Source organism: Condylura cristata, unplaced genomic scaffold (assembly GCF_000260355.1).
Source record: "Condylura cristata isolate star-nosed mole 26May11 unplaced genomic scaffold, ConCri1.0 scaffold00035, whole genome shotgun sequence".
NCBI lineage: Eukaryota > Metazoa > Chordata > Mammalia > Eulipotyphla > Talpidae > Condylura > Condylura cristata.
This window is the reverse complement of record NW_004567136.1, coordinates 1,096,236-1,110,633: the sequence shown is the minus strand read 5'-3', so window position 1 is coordinate 1,110,633 and position 14,398 is coordinate 1,096,236. Positions and strand designations below refer to the sequence as shown.

At 45.4% G+C, this 14,398-nt stretch overlaps 1 protein-coding gene across 1 annotated transcript in view; it reads right to left on the bottom strand.

The window, feature by feature from the left end:
- Positions 1-14,391, bottom strand: part of ABCB10 (ATP-binding cassette, sub-family B (MDR/TAP), member 10) — a gene marked incomplete at its 5' end in the record, with an annotated part of 27,982 nt that extends 13,591 nt beyond the window's left edge. Inside the window, 6 exons of the mRNA XM_004692942.2 lie at positions 1,411-1,546; positions 2,030-2,176; positions 2,421-2,555; positions 5,806-6,008; positions 6,806-7,006; positions 14,214-14,391. Coding sequence (XP_004692999.1) covers positions 1,411-1,546; positions 2,030-2,176; positions 2,421-2,555; positions 5,806-6,008; positions 6,806-7,006; positions 14,214-14,391 — 1,000 coding nt within the window. The remainder of the gene's footprint in view (positions 1-1,410; positions 1,547-2,029; positions 2,177-2,420; positions 2,556-5,805; positions 6,009-6,805; positions 7,007-14,213) is intronic.
- Between the last annotated feature and the right edge of the window lie 7 nt (positions 14,392-14,398).

Here is a 14,398-nt window from a genome sequence, read left to right as displayed (position 1 = left end):
ACTCTGTCTCTGGTGAAGCCTCTCACTGCCCCTGAGCCTCTGGCCTGTACCCCAGTTCTGTATGCACAAATAAATAAATCTTTAAAAAAAAAATACAGAAAAAAATGTAGGTCCTTAACAATGCCTGCACTGAGATGTTGACTGCAGTTTTATTCACAATTGCCAAAATTGGGGAGCAACCAAGATACTCCTCACTGTATAAACAGATATAGGAACTGTGGTATATCAGACAATGTAATATCAATTAACACCAAAAGAAATGACCTAGTCACCATAAAACACATGAAACAACTTTAAATGCATATTGTTACATGAAAGGAGCTAATCAGGAAAGTCTACATCTGTTTGATTTCCACTAAACGACATTCTGGAAAACGCAAAACCATGAAGAAAGTGAAAGAACACAGTTATCAAGAGATGGAAGGAAGATAGAATGTGGCAGAGCACAGGGGATTTTCAGGAACTGAAATATTACATTGAAACTATAAAGGCAGATACATATGATTATATCTTTGCTCAAGTCCATAGAATGAACAAGAGTGAATCCTCAAATAAACTATGGACTCTGAGTGATAATCATGTTCAATGTAGGCTCAGCAACTGTAACAAATGTACCACTCAGGTGGGGGATATTGATGATGGGGAGATTGAACTTAGGTGTGGTTAAAGGTTATATGGGGCATCTGTATTCTCTGCTCAATTTTGTTGTGAACTTAACTCTTCTGAAAAAAGTCCATTACTTGAAAAGATGTGAAATGAAGGGAAGGAATTGGAGTTAAGTCGGCATAGTAAAGAGTTTAAACTTTGAGAAACAAAAGCAAAATGACCCTGGATAAACAAAATGGTTGTCCATGCAGTGGAATATTGTTCAGCCACCAAGAGGAAGCCTACTGATCTACACTACAATGGGGGTGAAGCTTGGAAACATTATGCTAAGTGAAAGTAGCCAAATAAACACAGCCATCTGACAGGATTCCATTTATATCATGGAGACAGAAAACAATTGTGGTTGCTAGAAGATAGGGGAGGGAGGGCTGTGGAGAGAGACTGCTTAATTAGTGCAGGATTTTCTTTTAGGGAAATGAAAATATTTCAGAACTATTTTGGAACCATCCTGCCACTACATTCTATGACTACAGTAAACAAGCTCTTTAACTTGCAGGGTGGCGAATACGGCTCCAGTGTGATCCTGAACTCTGGAGCCTCAAGAGCCTAAACTTCCCAACCAGAGAACTGCTCACTTACTTGAAGGATCACACTCAGCTCTTTGGACTTTCCTTCAAAGTCAAGTTGGAACAGTTAGTTCCAACTTGAAGTTAGTGAGAGATACAACAATGGAAAAGATTTTATTAGAAGAACTATGACCTGATTTTTAATTTATCATTCTCCAAGCCTACTTAAATTATGTACCTCCAATGCTTACTCCAACCCAGAAAGCATACATCAGGAAGGAAGAGAGTTCACCCACGGTCATGTGGGCACTGCCCATCAGCAACCCTCCTTTGTATAGGACAGAAAGCACAATCAGGTTCCCGGACAGCCCAGTCTGTCAAATGAAGAAAATACAGAAGTTAGGTGGGAATCAAAGACCCCAGTGAAAAAACCATTAACATGGCCTGTAATTTTCTTTTTTACATTTAACTATCATAGCAAGACTTTTCCAGAATATTAAGTTTTAACCTGAATTGAAATATTGCAATATTGAAAGGAATAAGCACCTAAATTTCAAGCCTGAAGTCTGGAATGGAGCTGAGAATCTGCACATCCCAGTTGCCAGGTGAAGTATGTGACTGGTTCAGACCACATCTTGGGAATCAGTGCTGATTCCACATTACTTTGGTCTCCTTAGTCACTGCCTTTTCTTTAATTACACTTACTGGTTTTCCTCTTTCACAGAAATATTTTAAGGAAGCTAAGTCATCTTGAAGTAGAACAAAATTATCTTTGATTTACGTTGAACATCATAAAATAAAAATTTCCCCAGTCTTAGCATCTACACTTTCTACTTTTTTCAAAATGGCCCACTTACTGCCCCAAAGAAGCCAGCCCGGGCAAATGCCTCCTTCCTTGCCAGCTGCATCACATGGTCCACTTTGCTGTTGTATTTGTCCATTTCAGTCATTTCCTGTCCAAAAGCTCGAACAGTTCTTATATTTCCAATACGTTCCTCAGCTAGCTAGGAGAATAATAAATACATTTCAGGGGGAGGAAAGTGACATTTCGAGATTCATAGAGGCAAAGCTCAAACATGGTTCTCATTCTGAAGATAAGTAGATGGAAAGCTGCTTGTGACACAGGAGTAAGGAAAAAATAGGCTAATAAGCAGAATATACAGAACAATCCAATTATTAGAAGCAAATGGTTATCTATACATCCACATCTATGTGGGTAGACAGGAGGCTCAGCAGGGGGGCCTTTACCTGAGTGGCTTGTGCCAGGGAATCCTGTTTGTCTTTGGTCAGCTTCCGTAGATACCGTCCATAAATCACAGCAAGGATGGATATTGGAGGCACCACACTCAAAACAAATGTGGCCAGAGTAGGTGAGATAAAAAACTGTTAAAAACAAAAGCCCAAAAAGGCATCTGTTGATTGGAGCAGCAAGAGATCCTCATTACCTAGTGGAGGTGTGTGCGCATTTAAATGAACAGGCAGCTGGAAGGTATTTTCTCCTAGTTATACACCCTGTTTTGCTGGAATGTTTCAGACATCTTCAACCTTCATAGGACCCCACAGTCAGTGTGTCACACATAAGTATTATGACAGAGAGCTGCTGAAGACGGGGTGGAAATATTTTACCTACCAACACGGTACAAGTGCTGAGACGGTGCTACCCGACTGCTGTGCGCCTCAGCCCGCTCGCTGTCCAACAATGGGGAGAGGAACAGGGCAGGAGTGTAGGAAGAGGCCTGTCCAGCTCCATAAAGGCAGGCCACACCAGGAGTTCTGTGCTTAAATCTGGACCACCTTGAGGATGCTGAGCAGCCAGAGCAATACCAAGTGAAATACCAAGAGAGCAACATGATAGAAAAAAAACCCATATCAGGTGAAGAATAGTGAAAAAAAGACTTGAGATGGACACATAACTAACAAGTGGGAGACCAATCAGGGCTGTTTCCATGGCTTACTGAACTGAAGTCTTGGCAGAATGATCTGCTCTCAACCTAAGAAAGAACTTCTAGAAAGTAAAGTTACTCAAAGAAGAAATAATCAACTTTGAAGTTCTACAGTGGGTTTCCCTGCAATTTGGTATTGCAGGTTTTAAATGGTACAGCAGCTACCTTTTCAACAAATTATATAAAACTGCCAAATCTCACTTGCACCAAAAATAACAGAATTGGTACAAAGATCTTCTAAAAGGCTGAGGAAAGACTGCAGACTGAAATGTAAAATTTGGACCAGTCATGCATTCACTCACTGCCCAACTGTTACTGCAGCCTCTGTGCAGACACTATTCCAGGACTTGGGCACTGAGTGACCTATGTAGAGTTTTACCTGAAGGAAGAAAAGAAGTGGCATTAGATGGCAATAGGTATAAGAGAAAGACAATAACCAGGTGTAATCTGGCCTGGGAGAAGCAAGGGCACAAAGGTCCTGAGGCAGGAATAAACCTGGTGCCTTCAATAGAATGGTCCACCCTGAGCAGGCATCCTGGAGGGCCAGCAGCACAATGATCACCATTTGGACACCCGCAGGGGCAGTGACGGAGTCAGGGCAGGCACCACCATCCGAGGGCCTAATGCTACTGAGCTCAAGCGAACCAACCCCACGGACATCCTCTCCAGCAGGGCAGGAAAGTCCATCCAGGCTCCCCACAACCTGGTCCTCTCTACCACCCACCTCTTTGTGCTCTGGTTCTGTGGTTAGCAGTAACCTACTAACGCCTAACACAGGGCCCGGTCACCAGAAAGGAGTGTGGGACCAGCAGGAACACATGTTGTACTGGGTGGAAGGCCCGGCCCAGTACAGCTGTAAATGACTGTAAATGAGTGGTGGTAGACATCACTAGCTCCTTGTGAGGGGGCTTACCATTAGCTGGTTCTAGGGAACTTGTATAAGAGAAACAAAGTCAGAATTCTGCTCCTCTAGAGCTAATGACCAGGTCCTGAGTGAAACCACCCATGAGGCCCTATTTTGGGATAAATGTTTGTGTCCCCAAAATTCATATGTTGAATTTTCAACCCCAATATAACTATATTTGGAAATGGGGCCTCTCAGGAAGTAAAAAAGGTAAAATAAGGTCATGGGGGGGGTAGTCCCTGACCCAACAGGATTCATGTCCTTAGAAGATTCACCAAGCACCTGCTCTCTCCACACAAGCCTGAAGCTCTCTGCCTAAAGCCAAGAGAAGAGGGCTCAGGACAAACTACCTTGCCAGTAGCTTGGTCATGGTCTTCCAGCCTCTAGGGCTGTGAGAAAGTGTCACTTCACCTCTACTCTATGGTAATTCCAGCGGCAGCCAGAGCTCAGACAGAGCTAATTTGCCCCCCAACCTACACTGACCTCTCCTTAACCTTTACAAAACAGAAGTGCCCAATTCTTCCTGAGGCCTAGAACTATTAATATTTAGAACTGGTGCTGTGCTGTTGGTGGGGCCTTGTTCCAGAGTTTTGCTTCTCTCTTGGCTGGGAAAATATGAGATTACAAAGCTGTTTTCCATTCATAAGTCAGATCTCACAGGCTTACCCAGGCAACACATTCTCCTGCCTTGGACTGAATGCTGCAAGGGACAGAGAGAGGACAAAAACTGAGGCTTTTCCCCATGAGAAAGGATTAGTTACAGTCCTCACTCTCGGGGTTGGGAACAGCGCTGTGTAAAATGTGGGGCTTGTGGGACAATTGGGCACTCTGAAGTGTGGCGAGTGTGACTTGAGGAACTGACTTCAAATGTTCAGTTATATTAAAAATTCAAATAAAACCTGAAAGTTCATTTCCATTCAATTACTGGCAAACTCTTAAATACGTTTGTAAGACTCGATATGTCAATTTACCTTTTCCAATGGCAAGCTGTATGAAATCTAAGTACAAATCAAACATTTCCAATGAAAATTTAGCATGCTTCATTATTACAAAGTACAGACCAGATTGTGAAATCCTAATATGAAAAAATAAAATCTGATTAGTAATTTTATAGTAATTCTACATTGTACTGTTAATTTGTTTGTATTAGGCAAAATTTCTTATTAAAATTAATCTCGTCTCTCCATTTTTGCTTTGAAATGTGCCCGCTCAGGTACCTTCACACCTGTGGCTTGTGTTGCGTTTCTATGGCTGGCAGTTTGGGTCTGAAGAGAAACAGGGTGTAAGGGAGTAAGCCAGCAGGCGCGATGGTGCACAGGCCATCTGGTCAGGGGGACAAAGGCAGCGGGAGCAGAGGCCTCACCCTGGAACCCAGACCTACTGGTGCGTCTGAAAGATGCACTTTATTCTCCTTCTGAGGCAGGGAGGAAAGGAGATAATTAATCCTTTGGGTTTGTCAAACTAGCAATGGCAGCTTTGGGGGATATAACTTATTATTTTTCCTGTTGTTCTTTTCTGTCTTCCTACCTTGGGTTCACTTATTCTCAGAAAACCCAGACAACAATCTTTTCTACACCCAAGAGTCCACTCTCCAGATAAAAATTCACTCCGGATTGTGACGCACAGCCATCTCCACACGCCATGGGCCGGCACTCTTCCAGAGTGAGGAGGATTGCTCCTCCCGCTCCCTTCCTTCCCTCCCTCCCTCCCTCCCTTGACCCCCCCCCCCCAAGCTGGCACAAGCCACGTCCTGACCAGAGGTGCAACAAAAGCCAAACCAACCTACCATCATGCTGATGCCGACGGAAGCCTGGGCCACTGCCCTGAGCCCGTCAGACAGGTTTTCAGTCACTGAGCGCCCCAGGAGTGCGGTGTCTGATGACAGGCGGTTAATCAGTTCTCCTGTGCGGGTCTTATCAAAGAAAGCAACCTCCTGCCTCAGAACAGAGGAGAATAATGAAGCTCTCAACCTATTCACGATGCGCTGACCTGCAAAAACAAAGGGGAATAACATCATCAAGGGAAAAGGCACCTGACAGGCAGCTCGGCGGATGGCAACACTGGCTCTGAGCCCATCAGCCTCTGAGGCACACCAGGTGCCCCGTGTCGACCCGGTAGGCCTAGGATCACTGGAGCTCAGGTGCAGCAACAGGCAAGCGCTAGTAAGGAACGGTAATTTTCTCTGAGTAACTACAGGCTCTGCTTTCCTGAGAGGGGAGCGCAGAAATAAGGCAAATAGGAGATTTTTAAAGTATTATTTACACACAAGTTTTACGGTAATTTCTCAGAAGTGATTCACACTTCTCCTTGGCAACCCTTTCCTGAGTCGCCTGCTCCAATGTCAAGAACGGGTTAATCCTCCACAGAGGACTTTATGAAGCCAGACTTCGAGCAACCGACTTAGGTCCAGATGTTCTAGGCTTGAGCAGTCTGGAGTCTGCCACCAGCCTGTTCACAACAAGGCCTCAACACAGAAACACTGAAGAGCTGTCACCCCAATGCCCACTGAAGGGGAAACAGCTTGGAGTAGGGCAGTGGCTATGCAGTTCCCTACAGAAGGCCCAGAAGGCCACCTTCTCCGCCAGGGCAGCTCTCCCTCACAGAAGACAGACTGTTTCCCTTCAGTCCATTAACAGGTGAGTGCTTAAGTGGCAGACACTGGGATTCTGGGGGCAGAGGAAACGACCATGACCAGGTGCAAGTGAAACCCGAGGTTCACACAACCCCATGAATCTACTGCGCGCTCTCCGGGAAGACCCACCGCCCTGGGACCAGCGGCTGCTCACCCGACGTCTGCATGAGGTAGACTCGGACCGCGTTGGCAGCAGCACCGCACAGGAACACACCGCTGAGCACCAGGCAGAGGCGAGTCAGACCGCTGCTGTAGTCCCCGGTGGGGTTGGTATAAATGACATCGATTATCTTGCCCAGGAAGAAGGGAGCCGACATGGTGATGACACTGGACACAGCCAGGAACCCCACGGCAGCTGGAAAACAGAAGCAACCCGCGGGCTCACTAGCGCCCTGTAGGGGCGGTGCTGAGCGCACAGCGCTTCCTTTCCACAGAAACTTTACAGAGCTTGTGCTGCTCGGAAGCTGTTTCTTCCTCCCAGTTCCCAGTTCCTGGCCCTGACTAAAGGGAAGACCCAAGTGGGGTCTAGGACTGGAACAAGTGAGGAGGCTGCAGGAGGTGGATCCGGATAAAACAGCTTTCTGCTTTACCCAATCTGATAGTCGTTTTCTTACAAGGAGAAACTGAGAAGTAGTAACCTTTCCGCCTCCCTCCCGGCCTCAGATGATGTGTTTCCTATCTTCATGCTATGACGTGTTTCCTATCTTCATGCTATACATTGTTTCCTTGGTGTCTTCCTGTACCCTAACATAAAGGTCAAAATGTGCAGACAAAGCTGTTGGTTATATTTAATGTTTCAATACACCTTATATAACACTTGGAAAGCGTTTGCAGGCATCCATTACACAGGTGACAGCTCCTTCCTCAGTATTTCTTTGGGGAATGTACTGCCATTCTATGAGCACCATATGAAAATATGAACATGATAATGAGAAAAGACCTTAAAAAAACCCAAATAGGGGGTGGAATCTTATCAGAAAAGAAATTAGGGAGAAAATCCCATGGGGGAACAACACAGAGAGCAAATTCCTAATAAGAGGAAGGAACATTCACAAAGACATACCCCTTTTCCTCTATCAGACTGTCAAAGATCAAAGAGCCCCGTGAAGCAGTGAGAAGCGAGACCACTATTAGCGGGAGAAGAAGAGCAATGCAGTCACGTGGGTGAAAATGCACGTGTATGCGCCCTCTGACCTAGCAAGCCCACCTGAGCATTTAGCTTACAGACACAGCCCAGTGTGTGCCAAAAGTGCACAGTCAGGAATGTTCTGTTTATACCAGCAAAAGAGTGGAAATATTGCAAACACCCATCAACAGAGAATGTCACAACAATTATGGAACATCTGTAAATATTATGCGGTCAAAAGCCGAAAGAGGTGATCATAATGGTAATGACATGAAGCAAACAGCAAGATATACTGTTAATGAAAAAAAAAAAAAGTTCAATTCACAAACGTTACTATTTGTGAAGATATTTTGCTTGGTTTTTTAAGTCTACACACACAAACCCCTCCAAGAGAATAACAAGAAACAGATAACACAGGCCCCTTCTGAAAAGAAGGGCCAGTGTATGTGTCACTGTGTTCCTCTTGAGAAGGCGGCTAGTGCCTCTAGCAGAGTCCAGGAGGAGCTTGCAGCAGACTTGGGAGCTCCCAGCATCCTGCAAACAGCAGTTGCTTCTCTATGTGTTTAACTTAGTGTCATCGTGTTACTTTCTGTAACCTTCATTTAAAACATATAGAGCACATTCAGTGGCAACTGCTTATTTCATGGACAGAGTTCTAGAAGAAACAAAAGCCTTTGAACTAGGAAATATTTTACCCAAGTGTTTGACCCTCCCTGAAGTCATTTAACATTGGCTTCTCACCAACACCTGCTCCGAGCACCTTTCTTCAAATACAGATCGCCAGCACTGCCTGCTTCATGGCTCTCCTAGCATGTCCCACCTCGGGCATTCTAAATGCTCCACTAGTTTATCATTGCTCTCTGCCAGCACACAAAATGTTGTCTATTTTGCTCACTGCCTACAGAGACAGGCACCTAGCAAAAGCTCAATAAGTACTCGATGAATAAACGAACAAATGAATTGAAGGAAGCAAGGGAAGTATATAAAAGTATATCAGGACAAATTTCTTCAATAGTCTTGCCTTTTCGGAGATAAAACTCAAGTGTGGGACAGTGAGGCAGCTTGCCTCAGGTCACCCATTATGCACAGGCCCACCCACCTCCCTCATCTTCCCACATTCCAAGGAGAGAAAGGGAAGGGCCTAGCCTAGGGGGCAGGGCGAGCTGGAGAGTAGGAAGACTGCCGGCTACTAGCAGGAAGAAGGGCTTCCCTGGAGGTGCCGAAGGAGATACCGTGGGTTGGGTAGCAGGTTTTAGTTGATAAAGAACTAAATTTTTGCAGTGAGAAGGCTTAAAAGGTCACAGGTTTGGTAAGTGATTTGCCATTTTTAAAGATCTACTCCAGCTGTAGAGTGAAAGGAGCGGACTGGAGCTCCGCATGGCAGTGATAGGAAGACCGTCCTGAGGCTCAAAGCAGCTAGGGTAGGTAGAGGCAAAGTGGGGAAAGGAGTGTGACAAGGATCGGGATACTTTTAAGAACTGGGTACCCTAGGTCATGATGACTGGTTGGATTTGGGGAGCATGTTAGGACAGGTTCTGAAGTTGAGAACAACAAAGTCAGCACTCTAGCTGTGTCATCTAGCTGTGTGACCTGAATGGGACGCATGACCTCTGTGTGCTTTTCCACCTGTAAAATGACCATAAAAATGACAGTGCCCTTGTGGAAATGCCGCGCGGAGTAATTACACAGGGAGGGCCTCTGGCACAGCGCCAAGTACTCGTCCATGGCAAGTAGGAGTAGTGGACGAGTTGTGAGCGCAAGGAGCCAAGGCTGACCATGTCTCTGGCTTCAGCACAGGGGCCACACAGCAAGAGACAGCTGTGAAGAGACAGCAAGAAAGGCAGCTTCGGGAGAAAGGTAACTTTGATCTTTAGACAGCTGCAACTTCAGGTATCTAGGAGACACCTTCGTGGGTGCAGGTGGGTATTACTAGGCACCGAGGAGCTGGGCTATGTGTAGGAAAGCAGAATGGCACCTTGGTGGGTAGGGACAGAGATAAAATGTGAGTTGCTGAGAGGCCAGCAGGAAGCAGAGGAGCGAGGAAGTGGCCGGTTCCGGGAGTAAGCTGCACACAAGAGCTGAGCCCCCCACATCTGCGCAAGGCCAGCTTGTGCCTCAGAACCAGGCACCGGTTTATTAACACAGGGCCTGCCTTTGACACCTGCCTTTGTCCCATCAGGCAAGTGGGAGCCTGTAATTTTAGATTTTCCAGTAAGAAGGAACAGGTACAATTAATTTTAAGAATATTTTATTTGACTAACATATCCAAAATATTTTTTCTGAATTTCAATCTCCAAACTCCTTTCCACAAAGTTCTTCCCTACTCCTTGACCTAGCCCTATGCCCACACTTGCCCAGCCTCAGGTCTTGAACCCAGCTCTTTTTTTTTTTTTTTAAGATTTATTTATTTATCTACATACACCTTGGGTAGAGCCAGAGGAGGTGTGATGGGTGAGAGGATTCACCAGAGACAGAGTTGGGGGGGGGGGCGGAGCAGAACAGGCAGATTGATGAAGTACACTGCTGAGAGGAGCAGTGGGTGGGTCAGGAGAAGTCTGCCATGCCATGTGGGTCAGCTCCTTGGCCGGGGATCGAACTGGTGCTGCAGTGGCTTCAGAGAGCTTCAAAATGCAGTGCTTTAACCCATTGCATCATCAGGGAGAGCCCTGAACCTGGCTCTTTGCCCTTTCTGGGGCTAGAACCTAGCATACTTGAGCCACTGGGCTCCTTTCCAAGATACCTAAAATGAGTCAACATAAAAAAATTAATGCCATTTCATGCTTTATACTAAGTCCTTTCAAAGTCTGGTGTGTATTTTATACTTACACCAATTCTGACCAGCACATTTCACAACACACCAAAAGCAAGCTATGTTTTCTCTGAGATATGGTATTTCGGCAGCAAACACTCCTGGCTTTCTGGAGCAGTCTCAGCCTCACTGCCCTATCAGTATCGATCTTGTCAGAGCTCTGTCCTGACTTGGGTTTCAGGAAGCAGCCATTCTAAACACTATTTGCCCTCTCTTTGATTGCTGCACCCCCTGGCTTTTATCACCCCATTCATTTCGGTCACTTCACATCTAGCTTCATAAAATGTACCTACAAATTCAGCACAGCCTTGGCAGGCATCAGGTTGTAAGGACACTGCTAATCTCAAACCACACAGGCCCTTATCAGTAATGTAAGTGATGCCTCATTTGGGCACTTTGAGGGTGGAGGGGTGGATGTTTACTTTCCTGTTTAACCAGAACTTGCCAGGGAGGTGTGGGGCAGGCAAGCTATCTCTATATGCCAGGCCCACACACTAAGAACCTCTAGGCTGGCATCAGCATTACAATGTAATGGCCCCCTAAGAGCCCACCCCTGACTCCTGAAACCCACATGTCCCCTGTCCCTGAGAGGGTGAGAGCCCTCAGTGGCCTCTTCTATCTGCCAGGTGCAGGAAGAGGGCTCTGGCAAGTTTCTTCTTATCCCATCGGTCCACATGGGGTGCCTCAGTGAGCTCCAGGGTGGCGAGATGAAATTATCAGGGGAAAAAGACTACAGCGCAATTTTGTAGGTCCTAGCTACAGACTGCTGCAGATTCTGACAAAGCAAGAGAGGCACAGGGGCAGGACCAGAAATAATGCTAAAGCTGCGCTCATGTGAATTTGTAAACATTTGAAATGGCAGCCCTGTTTTTTAAAAGTTGTGATACAAATGACTTAAGTCAAAGTTTCCTGGTCCCACAGTTCAGATGGCATACTCCACATACTGCTGAAGACAGGTGAAAATTCCACCTGATAGCTGAATTTTTGAAAGGTGAATTTTCTGTGTTTTAAACTGACAGACTAATATTGGAATTCCTTCTCTTTAGTCATCTCTTAATTAAAACACACACACACACACACACACACACAATTCCTGCTTTTTATCTCCAACATTTCAAAGAGAAATGCCAACATCCAAGGCTGCTGTTATGACATTAAAAATTAATGATGATCCCTTTACTTCTTAACCCCACAAATGCCACATCTAGGTTGGTTTCAATATATATATATATACATATATATATATAATGACCTTTGAGAAAACCGCATGTTCTAATAAGGATCATTCATCAGATTTCCTCATAATTTGCAATATTTATTTATTACCTATCTGAAAAGAAAAAATTAGTGTTCCAGCCCCAGACATTTTTTCTGAGTTTATATGCTCACAAGTATTCTATGGAGCAGATCAAAATAGTTCCCCTACTTAAAATAAAAGGAGCTATAGTTTTCTCCTTTCAGGTTTTCTTCGCAACCTAACAAGTATGGAAGGCATGTCGGAATGGGGTAACAGGTCACAGGGAGATGGGAAAGAGGGGCAAGGCTCTGCTATTAGGACCAAGACTGGAGGAGGAGAGGGTAAGAGGCTGCACCTGAAAATCCTTCTTGACAAATGATACTTCAGAAACAAAACAAACCGATTTCGTTATACTCATACTTGCTGAAACAGGCAGGGTGAACACACCTGTATGTTCAGGGTCTCTGACTTCAGTTATCAATCGGCCTGTTCTACCATAATTTATAACTTCACGTAAGTCACCTCAGTTCCTGCTTTGTGCCCTCCACACACTAAGAATTAAAAACACAGCCCTAGTCTCAAGCAGCTCCCACTACATGAGCGCTCCTAGTCTTTTTTCTTTCGAAATAAGAGATCATTATTTTCATCAAAGTCTATACACACCAAACTGAGACATAAAATAACTCTCTTTATCCTCAGTAATGCCAAGAATCCCCCCACTTTTTACAAGTCAGTTAGAAAAAGATAAAATGTTCCTATTCTAACTGCCCTCTCTCCACAGTGCACCATTCTGCACTAAATCACAAGTCCCTCTCTAGGTGAGTTCTTTCCAAAGCAATGGATTTGCAGCAAAGAAGGTGGGCTTCTCACCAGTTTCAAGTGTTGACAACCTCACAGGCCCTCTTTCCAAACCCTCACCACAGTTGCAGTTTTCTCTCTAGTCATGTAACATCATTGATATTTCTTCCCCTACAAAGCTGGTAATCCCACAGAAACCACATTTCTTTCTGCTATACTTCAGCACCTAGCACACAATAAGAGCGCAAAAATTATTTATTGAAAAATAAAGATGTCGAGAAATCTTAAAATGTGTAGATCCTACAAGTCTTGTGTATTTCTTTAAATATTTCTTTAATTAAGGCTAAAAAATGAGGACTTACAGAAAATCACTCTGTTTACCTGGATTTTGTTTCTAAAGCATATTAATTTTGTTTTAAAAACTACTCTATGAGGGGCCCTCCCTGGTGGTGCAGATGGTTAAAGCACAGCATTAAGAAGCTAAAGCCACTTCAGTATGAGTTCGATTCCCAGCCAGGGAGGTGACCCATATGGCGCAGCAGACCTCTCCTGGCCCACCTGCTGTTCCCTCAGCAGTGTACTTTGTTGACCTACCTGTTCTGCTCCCCATTCTGTCTCTGGTGAATCCTTTCACCACCCCTGCACCTCTGGCCCATACCCCAGTTCTGTATGCATAAATAAATAATTCTTTTAAAAAATACTCTATGATTTAGTAATGATCTATGGTCTCTCAAGCTTCTGGAGTTTACAGATCATAACCAAAGTTGATTTTTTAAAAAAGATTTTATTTATTTTTGTGTAGAAGAACTTGGGTGTAGAGCAGAGGTGCAGGGGTGGTGAAAGGATTCACCAGAGACTAAGTGGGTAGCAGAACAGGTGGATTGGATTTACTGAAATACACTGCTGAGGGAAGCAGCAGGTGGGTTAGCTCCCAGGCCAACCTCGAAGTTGAGCTGCAGTGGCTGCAGACTGCTTCACAGTGCTGAGACTTAAGCCTTTGGGCCAGCAAGGAAGCCACCATAACCACTGGTTATTGATTATGAAAACGAATGTAGTAGCTTCCTGCTTACTACTCAATAAGGCAAAAAGCACATGAAACAAATTTGAAAGATGTAGGCTATTTTTCTTTCACTTGCAAACATAATTGATTGCTTAATAAACTTGCCTAAAGCAAATGTTTTCTAAAATTATAGAGATGCATAATACAAACGCATACATATAAAGTACATAGTATTTTGGCTAGCATATACTTTGAAAACAAAAGAGGAGGGAGGACCGGCTCGTTTTGAGGAAGTTCGCAAAGTCAACGCAGAATAGCGCTTTAAATAAAGACTCGAATGATGAGGTACGGCTCCACTTCCCAACGCGTGCCAAAATTTAGACAACGGACACAAACCAGGCTGGACTAAGTCCCCAGTTAACCTGAACGGCTTGCTCTACCGCTGAGGCGCGCTCTCGGTCCAGCGGTGGAAACTGCCAGGGGCCATCGGGCCCTCCTCACGGTGTCACCCGCGTCCCGCTCGACTGCCCGGGACCCGCGCCCTCTGCAAGGTGCGTTGGCTGGCAGAGGGCGGGGAAGGGGAGGGTCCTACCTGCCAGCCTCCAGCGCTCCGGGTACGCCAGCTGCAGGAGCTTCTGGGTTTCCGAGCTCCGGGCCGCCGCCGGGGGAAGCCCAGAGTTGTCTTTGGAGGCGGTTGCCGCCGCAGGCAACGCCGGCCCTCGCCGCCAGGCCTCGTCCCCCGCCGAAGCAGAGACGGCAGGGCCGCCCGGGAGCCCA